At 39.6% G+C, this 16,080-nt stretch overlaps 2 protein-coding genes across 4 annotated transcripts; both read left to right on the forward strand.

Annotated features, from left to right (window-relative positions):
• The first annotated feature begins 374 nt into the window (after positions 1-374).
• Positions 375-6,572, forward strand: LOC114152388 (zinc finger protein OZF-like). 3 transcript variants are annotated; one of them, XM_028030277.1, is made up of 4 exons: positions 375-795; positions 890-1,107; positions 1,611-1,978; positions 3,990-4,264. In XM_028030277.1, the coding sequence occupies exons 2-4, from the start codon at positions 993-995 to the stop codon at positions 4,026-4,028; spliced, it is 522 nt and encodes a 173-aa protein (XP_027886078.1). In that variant the 5' UTR covers positions 375-795; positions 890-992; the 3' UTR covers positions 4,029-4,264. The 3 variants fall into 3 exon arrangements, with proteins under 3 accessions (XP_027886078.1, XP_027886076.1, XP_027886077.1); XM_028030276.1 differs by lacking the exon at positions 375-795 and adding an exon at positions 4,942-6,572 and having other exon boundaries at positions 891-1,107; positions 3,990-4,382; XM_028030275.1 differs by lacking the exon at positions 3,990-4,264 and having other exon boundaries at positions 376-795; positions 1,611-3,505.
• A 4,130-nt stretch (positions 6,573-10,702) lies between these two features.
• On the forward strand, positions 10,703-15,192 carry LOC114152267 (charged multivesicular body protein 6). Its single transcript, XM_028030095.1, has 8 exons — positions 10,703-10,909; positions 11,278-11,387; positions 12,428-12,515; positions 12,590-12,676; positions 12,758-12,823; positions 12,907-12,987; positions 13,081-13,153; positions 14,244-15,192. The coding sequence occupies exons 1-8, from the start codon at positions 10,847-10,849 to the stop codon at positions 14,297-14,299; spliced, it is 624 nt and encodes a 207-aa protein (XP_027885896.1). The 5' UTR covers positions 10,703-10,846; the 3' UTR covers positions 14,300-15,192.
• The last annotated feature ends 888 nt before the right edge of the window (positions 15,193-16,080 follow it).

Below are 16,080 nucleotides of genomic sequence, written 5' to 3' on the forward strand. Positions count from 1 at the left end.
ATGATCTGTATTTTTCACTCACCACTGCTAGAAAATGCCTTTTTCATCATGTTTATAAATATGTGCTGTTCAAAAAACATAATCATCATTGTTTTTAGATGTGTTATAAACAACAGTAATAAACTTATTTAAAACCTGTTTTGCACTTAATTTGATTCAATATTGATTTATGTGAGCTGGGCTGATTTTTCTAAGGTGACTTCATATTTTCCGTGTGAATTAATTCTATTTAAATAAACCGACTGTTTGGAGCATTAAAGACGTGTAATAGTAATACAACATGTTTTCGGTGTTTTTAGGCGTTCGTTGATCTTCTTTTATTGTGAAAAGCTAAGGGTTGAAAGAAGAAGTAGTTTTTTCGATTCAGAGCTTTCATTGGCCAATGCTACGAATGTAACCGGATCTTAGCTTGGTGGCTAAGTCCTCCAGAAAAACGTCTTAAAGTCTCTGTAGAACAATTGTTTGATTTGTCTACATCAGTATCTCCGTGTAATCGCGATTCTACGTGTTTGTTCTGAACCGCTTGGATTATTTTTCGCCGAAGTTTCTAGTACAGAATATAATTATTCTTAAGTAGTGAAGTGAATATGATGTCAGTCAGCCTGGAGCTAAAGCAACTGACAACATAAACTAAATCAAGTGAAGCTTTTAAAAGTTCACGCAACACGAGTCCACACAGTTTGTTAGCCTGTAGGCGGAAGAACACGCCGTCTGTGGACACCTTCTCTAAGCTTGTTGTCTGAAGACCGAGAGACTGGAGACAGTTACAGAGTGGCTCCAGAACTACTAACCAAGGCATCAAACTCGCTTCAGCTCTGCTACTGTCGACATTTTCTGTTGATACACTTTATTTGGTCAGAAGTTGATTTATGTCTGATTTCTGTTTCAGCGGCAGAATAACAGAAGATCTGCGTAACATGGCTGAAATCTTGATCTACTATAACATGTGAAGGATGTGATTAGTGAAAAGGAGAATCCCAAGCGGATTGAGGATGACTGAGAAGATGAAGGTCGAAGCAGGTGAACCTGGAGGATTCAGCTTGGAGCCCCCCATATCTGCAGCATCCGTATCAGAACTGAAGAAGACACAAGACGACAAGGATCTTAGTGAATGTATGGATCGGAGCAAAGTTATTCTGGGTGCAAGTAAAAAAATAAAATAAAAGGGGGAGTTACAGAAAGAATCAGAAATGATTACATCAGTAAGTATCTCGGCAGTCATTACACCATGAGGCGGAATACTACAATTGGAAGGTCAAAGCATCAGGATGTAGAAATAAACCAATCTGATGCAAGTAACAAACATCAAAGCTTTATTATCTTAATGATAATCTCTAACTAATTTAGAAGATCTCTGAAGGGTGCTAGTAAAACAACCATTTATGGTTAGGTTTTGTACGCACCACCACTTGTGCCCTCTTCACCAAAGGAAAAATAACCTAAATAGGTTCCTTTAATTTTTTACACATCAAAATGTGTAAATGACAAAACATATTAGGGCTATCAGGAACTTACTTAAAAATATAATATTCTAAACTGTATTTATTTATTTATTTATTCTGCACAGTAAAAACTGTCTTACCTTTTTATTTAATATCTGTGTGTTTCAGTGTCTACTGATCAGCTGCTCTTGGTAATTAAAGAAGAGGTTCCTGATCTGCGGAACTGCAGTTTGGACCAAGAATCCCCTCACAAAAAGGAGAAAGAGGACAAACTCCGGGGCTCTCTGGAGGAAGAGCAGCTCGATGAGAAGGAAGAGATGGATTTCATTGCTGTTAGTGTGAAGAGTGAATGTGATGAAGAGAAACCTCAGTTGTCAGACCTTGATTGCATCAAAATTGAAGAGAACATAGACACAGAAGCTTCACCTAGCACGACTGTTGAGCCGAGGGAAGCAGAACCTGATGGAAGATCAGAACCAGAGAGAAACTCTGATCCAAATACAGATGAAAAGGCTTTGGATTCTTCTGGGACTGAAGTGAGTGAGGCTGAGGAGGATGGTGATTGGCAGGGACCTTTGTCAGGTTATGAATCTAGAAGTAAAGATTGTCTGAACAGCCATGAGAGAATAGCTTCTCAGTCGGACATAAGCATTGATAAGAAATGTAGCACCGGCAAAAAATGCTTCAGCCGCTCTAAGTGTGGCAAACAGTTTATCACCAAGGAGTCTCTTCAGAGACACATGAAGAGTCAGGTAGGAAAAAGATGTTCAAGCTCTTTAAATGAGAAGTGTCTGAAAGTAAAACAAAATATAGATTCACATTCCAGACTCATCAGTGAGGGGAGCCAGTTGAAATGTGATGAAAATGGAAAAAACCGTAATTGTAAAGACAATCTTCAGTTACATCTGTCTGTTCATACCGGTGACAAACAATTTAGTTGTGAGATTTGTGGTAAACGATTCAAGAGTAAGTACTACGCTCGAAGACACATTATGATGCACTCTGGAAAGAAAGCCCATAACTGCGATCAGTGCGGTAAAGGGTTTATTAAGAAGAGTCAACTTCAGACTCACATGAGACTCCACAGCTCAGAGAAACCATTCGCTTGTGACGATTGCGGTAAAGGTTTTAATCAGAAGTCACACCTTGAAGTTCACATGATGTTCCACTCTGGGGAAAAGCCAACAGTTTGTGATCTATGTGGTAAATCGTTTAGTGTAAAGTATTATCTCAAAGACCACATGAGAACTCACACTGGAGAGCAACCGTTTTCCTGCGATGTTTGTGCTAAAACCTTCCGGAGAAAAACAAACCTCGACCTGCACATCAGAGTCCACTTAGGGGAGAAACCTTTCGCCTGTAGTGTTTGTAATAAGGAGTTTTCACGACAAGGAAACCTGAAGCAGCACATGAGCGTCCACAGCAGTGACAAACGGTTTGTTTGTAGCATTTGTAGCAAAGGCTTTTCACGAAAAGAACATCTTAAGCTGCACATCGGCGTTCACACTGGAGACAAAACATTCGGCTGTAGTGAGTGTGGGAAAAGTTTCCTGCAGAAGATCCACTTAAGACGACACATGTTGATCCACACAGGAGCGAGACCATTTGCCTGTAATGTTTGTGATGGAAAATTTAAGCTAAAGCACCACCTTCTGACTCATATGTTAAGCCACGCAACAGAGAAATGATCAATCAACGGTCAGTGTCCTGCATGTAAACTTTGATGAACTCCTTAAGACGTCTCTAATCTCTGGTTATGAACCAGTCATTTATTCAGATGTGTTGGACCAGCGCAGCACTTAAAAAACATTCAGGACGCCGGCATGTAAGGACCGACTTTGGACACAACACTGTTTGAAGCCTTGCTGCTGCTCATTCTTTCATCGTGTCTGAAGATTCTGCCTCATTTAATTTGAAGCTGGTAGAAAAATGTAACAATGGAGGTAAAAATGTACAGTGCAACTGCTTTTAGAACCGTGTACCTCTGTTTTGACTATTTAATTATCGAAAAACATTGGTGATACTGTTGACATCAGTGATTAAAAACCGAAAACCACTATTGAGCTGTGCTTATTTTTGCATGCTTCTGAAAAACTGATTTGTATAAATATCAGAGTCACTGTTCCAAAGTTTTAATTAAGTTAATGATGCAGTTTCAAAAACGATAAAAGGACTCATGTATGGGTAAATGTAGCTAATGTCATAATCTGGCTGTGAGTTTCCTTCCAAAATTGCTTAATTGCCAGGGGAATCACACAAGGGAAAAAAAATGGCCTTCTGCCCACAGCGTTTGTAACAGTTCAAGTTAGGCACAATGCTACCTGCAAGGACAGAAAGAATCACATATTTAGTAATCAATACTATTCTCCCCTGGTATTTATACTCAAGGTTACAATGATATGAGAATCCCATGCCAATTAATCCCTAGTTAACACTGTTTAATTAGTCTTTATCCTATCCTAGTTTCACTTAAGTCAACCAGACTTTCTTGTCTTAATGTATTTCAATTTTTTTCTTTGACCTTTAGCTTCTTTTTCTCATTTTCAGTCGATCCCGACGAAGAAAATGACTGACTTGTTGTTGTAGGAGCACGTATATCCAGCAGATGGCAGCAATGGGACACGTAGGACTTAAACCTAGAGTGTGTCTGTAACGGTGCCTGATCAAAATCCATCAGTGATCCATGGTTTGCGGGGACATACCTGTCGTCGTCAATACCTCGGTGGATCGAGACAGAATTGTACCCGATTGCTATCTGAGTTGATCGGCTTGGTTCGTGTGAAGCAATCCTCTGGTTTGTTTTTACTGACTGCGGGGACACCATGGAGGAAGTGGATGATGTTGAACAACACAGATCTGAAGGTCTACCTTTAGATGAAGTGCAGATGAAACAGCTCGATGTCCATCTGCCGCAGGAAGTTGGTGGAAATCAAACAGCTGGTAAGAAGAAGCTCTGCGAGGGTAAAACTAGTTTAACTGGGGTTCGGTTGTTCTCTCTTCTGAGCTTGACGCTTCCTTGGCAGTTACAGTCATACAGTTATAGCTATACGTCAACGTATCCGCCATATTGGGAAGGGAAATACATTCAGAGTGGGGGGGGGAACTATTTGTACTGCATTAAAACTAGTTTAAGGCTTAAAATTCAGAAAATGTTTCCTAGAACTTAAGTAGTGTTCTTATAAGTTCACTAAAGTGCAAACTTCTTGTGCAGTTTGTTTAACCATGAAGGTTTTATGTCGGTAAGACAAAAAATGTTCCTTCACAGCATAGATATTAAAACCCTTACGTTAAAAACAATTATTTGTGAAATGCAAACCCTAAATTTCTTTCAGTCCTATTTAAATTGTGAGACGAGTGTAGGAGGGGGGCACCAGTGGAAAATATTTATATAGCAACCTGGTTTTTAGGTTGCTATAAAAATAAAAGTCTAGAAACAGAATTTGATTTCTCTAACACTGTCAAAGTTGTAAGTAATCATTGTTGTTCATGTAAATTTCAGTGTTCCCAGTCCTTCGGCTACTGAACGTTAAAAATGAGGTTCTCCATGCCTGGAGCGCCAGTTCCCAGCAGCAGCATCCAGAGGCCTTCCACATAAAGGAAGAGGAGGAAGAGGAAGTCTGGACCAATCAGGAGGAAGACCGGCCCAATGAGCAGAAGAAGACTAATATCAGCAGGTTCCCTTGCACTGTTGTTACAGTGAAGAATGAAAGTTATGAAGAGAAACCTCAGTTATTAGAGCTACATCAGATCAAAACTGAAGAAAACCGAGAGACTGAAGCTCTAATCAGCAGCTCAGCTCAACAGATAAAAACAGAACTTCATAGCAAGGATAGTGTAGGACCAGAACCAGACAGGAACCTGAATCCAGCATGTACCTTTGAGCAAAATCCAAATAAAAATGCTTCAGATTCCTCTGACACAGAAGCCAGTGATGATAATAATGATGAGGACTGGCAGGGACCTTTGTCAGATTCTGAGTCTGAAACTAAAATGAGTCACAATTGTGAGAATGTCCTGAATGCATCTCAGTCAAATGTAAATGGTGAAGAGAAATGTAACTCAGTCATGGCTGGTGATGAAGGAGAAAAACTGTTTGCTTGCAGTAAGTGTGATAAAAGATTTAAAAAGCGGGACAATCTTACGGATCATGCTAGGATCCACACCGGTGAGAAGCCATTTGGTTGTGATGTTTGTGAGAAAACATTCAGACGGAAGGACTGTTTGCGAAAACACAAGATGATTCACAGCGGGAAAACGGCGCACAGCTGTGATTTCTGTGGGAAAGGGTTTATAGAAAAGACAGATCTTCAGGCGCATATAAGACTCCATACCGGAGAGCGACCTTTTGCATGTGATGAATGTGGAAGAAGGTTTCACAAAAAGTCAATTCTCACAGTGCACATGAGAGTCCACTCTGGGGATAAACAGTTCAAATGCACCGTGTGCGAAAAAAGATTCCGATTTCAGCACATTCTTAAAAAGCACATGATTGTTCACACCGGAGAGAAGCCGTTTGTTTGTGTCGTCTGTAGTAAAGGATTTTCTCAACAAGAAACTCTGAAGAGACACATGGGTGTTCACACGGGGGAAAAGACATTTGTTTGTAGCGACTGCGGTAAAGACTTTCAACAGAAGATACACCTAAAAGAACACATGAAGGTCCACACGGGGGAGAAGCCATTTGGCTGTGACGTGTGCGGTAAGAAATTCAAAAAAAAGTCATATGTTAAAACACACATGATGTCTCACGCTGGAAAGAAAGCGCACAACTGTGAGCTGTGCGGGAAAGGCTTTTTAGTCAAGGGTGGTCTTCTGAAACACATGAGGATTCACAATGGAGAAAGACCTTTCAGCTGTGATGTTTGTAGCAAGAGCTTTCTGCAGAGGATCCATTTGAAGGTGCACATGAGAGTTCACACAGGAGAGAAACCGTTTGGATGTGAAATCTGTGGTAAAAAGTTCACAAAGAAATCCTATGTTACAACACACATGATGTCTCATGCTTGACAGATGACAGGATTACTGTGTTGATTTGCAGATGTGCACCAAACTTCACACAATAGCAGGATGTCTGTGCATCCTTAAAAAGTCTTAAATTCATGTATCTAAAATGAAGGCCTCAAATTGTCAGGACACAGGCCTCAAAACAGAAAATTGGCCTTAAATACGTTAATCACAGGTCTTAAATTTTCTATATTCTGTGTAGTTATCTTTTTTTTTGCAGGACTTTGCTATTATGCAAAACTTTGAGTGTGTGAGTTAAGGTGGTTGCCAGTAACTAGCTGCTAGGATACCCTTGCTGTTAAGCAAGGGTAGGCCTGTCACGATAGCAAATTTTGCTGAACGATTAATTGTCTCAAAAATTATTGTGATAAACGATAATATTGTTTGAAGACCATTTTACACTGATTTAATGAAAATGACGTAATAATGCATGTGATTTCTTGCCAAAGATACACTTTATTTTCAAAAGAATATTTAACACTGGAACTGATAAACAAAACAACCAAAAATAAAATGGATTCTCAGTCTCCATTAACAAAAAACACACTTGGAAAAAAAACTAAACAACATAAAGCCAAAGTGTTAATAAATACTGCATTCAACCAAAAGAGGGCAGATTATGAAGTCTGTATATCATATTGCCCTTCAGTAATAATTAGATTTAAATAGAGAAGATGGGCACATCAACTACCTGATGCAATAGTTCACACTACAGATTTTTTGCTCCTATTTTTCCCCTTGCGACAATCTTAGAAAGTTGGTCTTTCTAAGATTGTGTGGTTTGTTACGGTAGATCGTCGTTGCCTCGCCGATCTAAATCAGGGGTTTTCCCCGACTGGGATCTTAACGCAGCCTGTTGAATGTGACAGGTAGTCAATCAGAAAGCGCAGATTCCCTCCGCGCTTTCTGAGGGGAAATTACGTCGGGGAATCCCAAACAGCTGACACGGCTCAACCCGAAGTCCAGCGGACATTGGAGATGATATGTGGAAACAACATTAATGTTTATTCAACATGCAAAGAATATAGAAATGACAAGGGGAGGAGTTGGAGCGAAATTGCTACCGCAGTTGATAAACCCGGTAACTTTTCAGCTGTTCTTCGTTAACGTGACATAAATAGGTTCTAATGATTTTCATTCAGTCAGGACTTTACGCTGACACTAGCCACATGCATTGCAGGTAGATTGTAGTAAAGCATTGATTAATGCCTGATTTTAAAATTAGTTAACTGGACCTGTAGCCATTATTTTGTGCCCATTGTTGGACACCACACGATCGAACAGTTATACCTAGGATTTCTGTCGGCTATTGTGTGGTCTCTCAGGTTTTGAAAATGGGCCGACAATCGGCCGACAGCTCTAAGATTGTGTCGTGTGCGCTGGGCTTTACGCTAAGGATATGAGGAAGGGAGGAGTCAGTGGAGAGCACCGGAGTTGAGCCTTTTTTCATTCAGTGTCATTAACAGAAAGAGAAAAAGGCCGGAAGAGACGATAATGCCGATAATTAAACTGACGTCAATAGTTTTAATTTATCGTACGATTAATTGATTTATCGTTTATCGCGACAGGCCTAAGCAAGGGTAAAGCTAGCTAGCTTTTATATGTTAATTATGAGTAAGTGCAAATTTATCAGCAGTTTATTTATAATGTTTGTCTTTGCCACTAACACACTTCAATTGCCAAGTCATACAGTTTATTTATTTGCAATTTTCTTTTGTACATTTCTGTTGTGATACAGGTCTTAAATCCCATTCATAATGGTCTTTTAAAAAGTCTTATAAAGTCTTAAATTTGAGTTGGTGTAACCTGCAGAAATTCTGTATTGGGTGAAGAATTGGCCTAGGCCATACTGGAGGGTTTGGTGCCTGATATTTGTAATTAAAAACGGAACTGAGGCATACCATTCTGGGACACAAAATTTCTTAGAGAAAGATACCCAAAATGTCTTATAACCCTACAACACGGGCCTGTTTAATGTATCTGAATGAACCTGCTATTTGTACTACAGAGCAAGTTGAGCATAGTTGGGCTTTCCCTTTGTAAACTGGCTACTAGAAAGGAGGTAAAAATATCAAAAATGCCATTACTATAACAGTGATTGTTATAGTTTGTGTTATTCAGATACATTTGACATATTTGTAGTGCTTTTTGTTACTTAAAACAAAAAGTAAAGTAAACTCTAGAGAACTTAGTAAAACTGAATTTCTGCTATTGTGCTATTTGAGTGTTGACCTGTTCACAACGAACTGCAGAATTCAGATCAGAGGTGTGGAACTGCTCCTGGAGCACTTTGTCCCCCAGAGTTTTGGTCTCTTTTTACTTAAGTATACCTGGTTCAAATTATAATCGTCCTCAGCAGAACTTTGACACACTAAAATGCTAATTCAGCCATTTAAATGAGGCGTGTTGCAGCAGAAATAGATCTAAAACATGTAGAGTATTATGTCCCGAGGTGGGACACAATGGGAGAGTTTGGAAACTGGAATAAACTGGCTTAAAGTCTCCAGATATCTACAAATATTATTTTATTCTGAGTGGATGCAGGCTATGTACCTCTGTTGACCATTCCAGATCAGTGAGCCTTAAGAATCTGTAGGTTTTCCTTAACCAAAGCTTTGTGGCAGAGATGGTGGAGGAACTGCCACACAGCTACAAATATGAAATTATTTCACTTCATTTCCTTAAAACAACTATTTTATGTATTCTATTTTTTTAATAATGCAGAACAACATGTGTAACTGTAAAATTAAAAATGAGTGAAATACTTTTCTGAATATAAAATTCTCTCGAGCAAAGCAGCTTTGTCTGAGCTGACTTGATAAATAATTTGCACCATTAGTACATTTATAAATCTATCTTTTGTGAATGGTTTTCAGATTTGTCTTTAGCTCATGTTTGTGGAGTTTTTGCCTAATGTGGATATATAGATATGTCTCATGTTTTTTTTGTTTGTTTACTAAATTAAAATAATATGAGTACACCAACTCATCATGGATTACAATCTTGTGATTATATATTCATGTACCACTAGCTGAAGTATAAAAATGTTACTGGCAGTGAAAAATGTTTTTCTCTTATGCATCCATTGTTTTCCTATGTTTTCTCTTTTCACAGTTTTGTTGCTTATAGTTCTTTTTTTCCCTAAAAGTCATTCAATTCAATTCTCATCAAATGTCTCGGGGCACTTTACAAGATAAACAGATATAAGTTGTATACAGAAATGTGTGATCAAATGAATCCATATATTCCAATTTAATTGGATTTATCATACATTGCATTGAAGTTCAGTTTGTTATGCTTGCTGGTCTAAAGTTTTCTATGTCAGAAAACCAAGCCAATGCTATTGAGAGACTATTCAGCAATTCGTCCTCTTGAACAAGCGTGTCGTGACTCTGTACTGTTGATTGCATGGAGAAATTAAGTTTGCAGCAATCCCTTATGTCACAACAGTGGAAGGAAACAACTCCATTGTAACAGGATGAAACCTCAAGTGGACTGAAGAAGACAGAGCAGACACAACAAAGAGCTGTGACCCAGGAGTACTTTCTTTGTTGGAAGAAAAGTATAAAGAGTTTAGAAGGAATAGCTCTCCTGGCAGGGTCATCTGGGACAACATGAAGTCTCAGTTGAAGCTGAAGTTGGTGTCTTCTGATTAGGGAAATGCCACCTAATTTTTCACTACCTTGAGCATCTTTAATTTGTCCTGGTTAAAAACTAAAATACCTAGGCACTTCTAATAGGGTCTTGATTATTCTACACAGATTGCAGAATATCTAAAACCATATCAATAAAGGGCAATATTAGTTATTTTTGCATCTGTACCATATTACAGCTCCAAAACTCTTTAACACAGACTCTTCAAACCTGGTCTATTCTGCACTAATATCATAGTACTTAAACATAGTTTGTGATTGTAAAACTTTTATTTGACTTGTGAGGCTCCAACAAGGGCAATATGAGGACATTTTGTAACCGAAAAGCTTTTGTTTTACTCTATTTCGAATGTGCACACCGGTAGCGTGGTAGGATGTCTCGCCTCCGTTGGACTGCAGTTTTCTGGTTTGTCCACCAGATGGCAATGTATAGCTTTTTTTTTTTTTTAAATAAAATAAATACACTTTAGAGATTCGCAGAAATTTTCTGTCGCCGAAAAAACACAGTGTTGAATTAAAAATAAGTCTTTATTTGATAAATATATTTTACGTGTGTTCAGTTTAATTTAACGCCAGTGTCTCCTTTAAAAGCTGTCTCCGCCCAGCCTCGGCTCTTCCTGGTGTGGGTGTGGACTGGATGACTTCAGCAATAATGGAGGAAAATCTGCTCTGCTTTTAGAAAACAGTTAGGTTTTTTTGACTCAGTCTTTAATTTCCCAGTTCTTGGAGCTGGAATGCTGCGTCGGGATGGGAAACCTGTTTGGAAAAAAGAAACAGTCCCGGGTGACGGAGCAAGATAAAGCCATCCTGGTGAGCATGAACTCAGATTAGCAGCGGGCTAACGTCACTTAGCGTCTCACCAAACTTTACGAATCAATCTAATAATTTGAAAACTTTTACGTTTTTGGAGTAGCTGACGGATATCTGAAACAGTTTAACCCTCGTATTTTTACTTTTTATAAACTTGTTGTGAATTCGGCCTGACTATGAAGAACACAATCTTAAACTAACATGGCTTTAGCTTTTATATGTGCTGTCAGAAAGGAAATCTGAAAGCTGTTACTGGGTAGTTTGTTGTTGTGTATTGTAATATTGTTAAAGACCTGAGTCGGATCAGCCCAAAGATGAAACTTTGACATTTATCTGTGAGCTGAAACTTGTTAGTTTCGTTTCCGCAGCAACTGAAGCAGCAGAGAGACAAACTGAGGCAGTATCAGAAGAAGATCAACCTGCAGCTGGAGAAGGAGAGACAGCTGGCCAAACAGCTGCTCAAAGATGGGAAGAAAGAGTGAGTGAACTGAAAATCACTGTGTACTAACAGGAGCAGGTTTCATGGACGTGCATTCTTCCAAATCTTGGCTGAAGATGATCAACAATCCTTTTTGTTCCAGATAATAAGTTGCAGAGCCAGTTTTTTAGAGGCAGTCTTAGAGATAAATGTTGTAACTCTTACAGGCTGTGACGGATATAAGATGAGGTTTGAAGCGTTAGTTTGACAACTGTATTGTTGAAAGAGCTTGGAACAAAACCAGTAAAAAGAGGTGGTTTTAATGGGCCAAATGAGGGCAAATAAGGTGAAAGGCTTTTAAAGCTATACATCTTATAAATCTTATAAAAGTGGAAATTTTTTAAAGACTTTTCCATGACTGAATAAGTGTGGAAATAAATAAATTAAACTATTAAACTTGCTTTTCAGCTTCTCTTATTGTATTGTTCTAAAAGATGAACAAAAATCGAATTTCAGCCGAACATCTTTAAGTGTAACAAGCAGGCAGCTTTTTTGTTTCATCTGCAATTGTCAGGTTTTAACCTTTAATGTGTCAGGGTGTGAGTTTCTAAATGTGGACCTGCAGATAAAATGGGCTGCCATCTATGGACAATATGAAATTTCTCAACCTTTTGAAATGAAAATCTTTTGCTTTGAATGAGATATATTTACCAAAACAGATTTTTTTTTTTTAATCACTGAACTTCAGCTGCTCAGCTCCATGTGACGATAAACTCCTTTTTTTTTACTTTCAGAGCTTCTGAGTGAAATGAAGGAAAATTTCATTAGAGCCCTAAGCTGAAATGTCATATCAGATGTCAATATTTACTAAAATGATGATAGCAAAAACAACAACAAAAATCTGTCTCTGAACATGGACATGGGTCTTCTTGTGGTGCTTCAGTATCTAATCTGACAAACTACTTTGATGTTGAAATCCCACAGGAGGATTTTCTTCAATGCTGTGTAATTTGACCCTCGGATGGGAACTGTAATACTTTCAGCAGCTGCTCTGTGTCTGATCACTGACTCTGCTTTATACTTCCTCTCCAAACAAACAGGAAAGCCCTCCTCCTGCTGAAGAAGAAGCGATACCAGGAGCAGCTCCTGGACAAGACGGAGAACCAGATCAGCAACCTGGAGCGGATGGTGAGTGACGGCGGCGACGTTTCTTTGGCGACAGCCGACACGACTCTGACTCCTCTACTTCCTGCTTGTTTCAGGTCCAGGACCTGGAGTTTGCTCAGATTGAGAGGAAGGTCATTGATGGGTTGAAAGTTGGAAACGATTGTCTGAAGAAAATGCATGAGGTGGGAAACCTTTGCTGCGTTTAAAGGTCTGGTCTCAAGTTTTATTGGAGGCCTGATGAGGCTGTGATTCCCCCCCAACAGGTGATGTCGATTGAAGAGGTGGAGAGGATCTTGGATGAAACGCAAGATTCCATTGAGTACCAGAGGGTCAGTTTTTTTTTTGCTAACGAGGCCATTCACACACCTGGAGCGGATTTATTCCATCCTAACGTATTTTTGTCTCCGTGCAGCAAATCGACGAGATGCTGGCCGGTTCCTTGTCGCAGGAGGACGAGGATGCTGTTCTGGCTGAGCTGGAGGCCATCACTCAGGTCAGATTGAAATAAAACTTAGAGAGAGGACGTTTCATAACCTGAAGGTGGGTCGATGCTCATCATCATCATGTTCTGATCCGATTCTCTCAGGGAGACGTCGAGCTTCCAGAGGTTCCTTCAGAGCCGCTGCCAGAAGCCCCTGAAGCTGGCGAGAAAAAACCAGGTCTGTCGTTTCACTCGGTTCGTTAGCAGAATCTGTCAGTTCTACGTTTTAATCTCACTGATGTTCTCGACACCATGAAAGCAAAGTGTTTGGTAGTTTATAGGTCAGGTGAATGGCAACACAAAGGCAGAAGCACATCAGCAACGATGTAAGAGATGCGAGTGTTGATGCCCATCAGTGTGGAAAGGGGTGTAAGACCATTTTAGATCAGGTCAAAGTTTTGAGTCACGCAGACGTCTTCATTGCGTTTTGTGACTGGAGGTGGTTGAGGAGCTAACAAGCTGCTAATTCACCCTCGCTAGCTAGCTAGTGCTTTTTGCATCTATCATGGGTAAGTGCAGCAAATTTATTACCAGTTGACTTGGCGATGTTTGTTTTCGCCACTGTCTCACTTCTGTTGCCAAGTTCAGGTACTTCTGTGTAAAATAACTTTTAATCAAGGCACTATGTAGGTTGTGACTGTAAAGAACTTTATGCTGTGTGAAAAGCACAAACAGCATCCGTTTGAGGAAACAGACCCCAGAAATCTCACAATTTTTACTATGCTTGATTTTAATACAAGATCCCCTCCAACCATTCTCTATATTTATAGTTTTTATAGTCTTAAATTTAATTCAAGTTGGATTTAATAAGGTATTAGCAAGTCTTGAATTTGACTTAAAACACTTGTTGTCAATAACTTATAAAATCCACCTTGAATGGACTTAATAAGGGATCTTAGCAATGGCCTTAGACTATCAAATGTTGCTGCTTATCAGTTTGGGAAGATTTATGAGACAATTTTGGGAACAAAAACAAATAGTAATTTTGGGCAGTTCACTAGTTAACACAATGCAAGTGTGAAAAGACAACAGCAGCAACCTCAGAGAAGCAACTGCTGAACCACGTCAGATCCCAAACCTTGGTTGCTCTTTCATACATGGACTTGGCAGCAGGTGTGTGTTAAAAACAATCTTTACACACATTCTGTTCCCGTGGTCCGTTGCTGACTTTACAAAGCTCCTTGCTTCGGTCAGCCTGACCCAAACAGCCTCTCTGCTCACTCCACAGCAGTTTCAGTCCCAGCTGAGTGTGTGCGGTTGTGCTTCAGTTTCAGAGAACGATCGGCCCAGGAAGAAGCCGGAGCGAGAGCTGCTCGCCGTGTAGGAACAGAACTGACCCCCGTTACAAACCAACGCCCCCCGCAGACGTTCAGCTGCAGATGTTTTTCTACCGTACCGACCGCCAGCTGCTCTCGGGTAACCTGCCTGATGACTGGTTGTGTTCGTCTGCCGCAGGTCGGTTCTAAAAGGAAGGACCGGTTCACCTGCAGCGCCTTGTGAACCTTGAAGATCTGTGAAATCACATAATTGTGCCTAACTTTAGTGTAAGCAATGCATCATGTTTACTATGAAATCATTTTTAATTAATCCAGAGCATGTATTCTGTATGTAACTTGTTTAATCTCCCTAATGGATCAGAGTCGAGTTCGGAGAGGATCGTTTCATCCAAAGTAGACAAATGTATGAACTTTATATCTGCGGCTTTGGTTCAATAGGACAAAAAACCCCCTCCAAAGCCATAAAAAGAAAAATCATATTTAAGATTTTTGATCTTAAATATTTCTTTGGGTGAAGTGATCTTTTGATCCCTGGTAAAAGAGAACATTTTTCCTAAAAACCGGAACGTCTGCGTCCATCCTTCAAAGTCTGACACTCCACAAGCAGATTACCTAATCTAATTCCTATTCCCCTCGTGGATTAGCTCAACCTCAATGGGAAAAGGCCGGGCCTGTCTCACGTGATGTAATCTGCAACCACAGAGTCTTCTCTAATCATCTTCTTGTGTATAACCCATACTTGGATACGCAGGAGGAACTTTGCTTTGTATCCACGAGGTCGAAGGTCGAATATCTTTGAAGGCCGGTGGAACAAAATTGTAAATCATTTAAACTCTGGCGACTAATTCTGTCCGACATCGGCATCAAAGTAAATGTTTTAAAGTTGGTTTGGGGATTTCTGTACATTGTTTTTAGAATAAAAAGTGTTTTTATTGTTAAATATTGCATCATGTCAAATGTTTAAGTGGTTATTCAGTGAGTGAACACAAGGTGGCAGCAGTTAAACGGAGAACAGGAAAGCTTTGTCTTTTCTTGCATATATTTTATAAAAGCATTCATAGGTTCTCACACTATAACTACAAACTACACAAACTAATTTATTTGGTATGTCGTGGTTATTAATAAGGTTATGAGGCAAAATCCCAAGCTCTGAACAATTTAAAATCTGAACTTTGAAAGAAGATGGTTCAACTGGAAAACTACCAAGACATGGCTGCTCAACTCAGCTGGCTGGGTAGAGAATCAGTGAAGCAACCAGGAGGTTTATGGTTCTACTGGAGGAGCTGCAGAGATCCACAGCTCAGGTGGAGGATCTGTTGACAGGACAACTAGTTGCAGACTTCATAACCATGTAGATATTCTTGAATTCATCTAAAATTGAGGCCTTAAAATATCTTGATCTCATTTTAAAAAGTAAGTTGGCTTTTAATATGTTAATCACAGGTTTTAAATTTTGACTTGACAAGATTATTTAATCTCATAGATTTTATTTGTTGTTTTCTCATGGAAATATTCTGTCGGGCAAAAGTTTAAGCCACAGGTGTCAAACTCCAGTCCTGGAGGGCCACTGCCCTGCAACTTTTAGATGTGCCTCTGCTGCACCACACCTGAATAGAATAATTAGGTCATTAAGGCTCTGGAGAACTGATCTACACAAGGAGGAGGTCATTAAGCCATTTCAATCCAGTGCTTTGTACCTGTGGCACATCTAAAAACTGCAGGACTGCGGCCCTCGAGGACTGGAGTTTGGTAAGCCACTGCTAGCATAACCTTGCTAGATGTTCTTAATTTTCCAACAAATCGATGGTGACATTACATCTTTCTGCTT

Source organism: Xiphophorus couchianus, chromosome 10, assembly GCF_001444195.1.
Source record: "Xiphophorus couchianus chromosome 10, X_couchianus-1.0, whole genome shotgun sequence".
In the NCBI taxonomy this organism is placed as follows: Eukaryota; Metazoa; Chordata; class Actinopteri; order Cyprinodontiformes; family Poeciliidae; genus Xiphophorus; species Xiphophorus couchianus.

Excerpts from the sequence above, each read along its gene's own strand:
- LOC114152388 (XM_028030275.1), top strand. The coding sequence starts at position 993 with ATGACTGAGAAGATGAAGGTCGAAGCAGGTGAACCTGGAGGATTCAGC. Across the intron at positions 1,108-1,610 it reads ACAAGACGACAAGGATCTTA|TGTCTACTGATCAGCTGCTC; the intron begins GTGAATGTATGG and ends TGTGTGTTTCAG.
- LOC114152267 (XM_028030095.1), top strand. The coding sequence starts at position 10,847 with ATGGGAAACCTGTTTGGAAAAAAGAAACAGTCCCGGGTGACGGAGCAA. Across the intron at positions 12,677-12,757 it reads GTCTGAAGAAAATGCATGAG|GTGATGTCGATTGAAGAGGT; the intron begins GTGGGAAACCTT and ends CCCCCCCAACAG. Across the intron at positions 12,988-13,080 it reads AGCTGGAGGCCATCACTCAG|GGAGACGTCGAGCTTCCAGA; the intron begins GTCAGATTGAAA and ends CGATTCTCTCAG.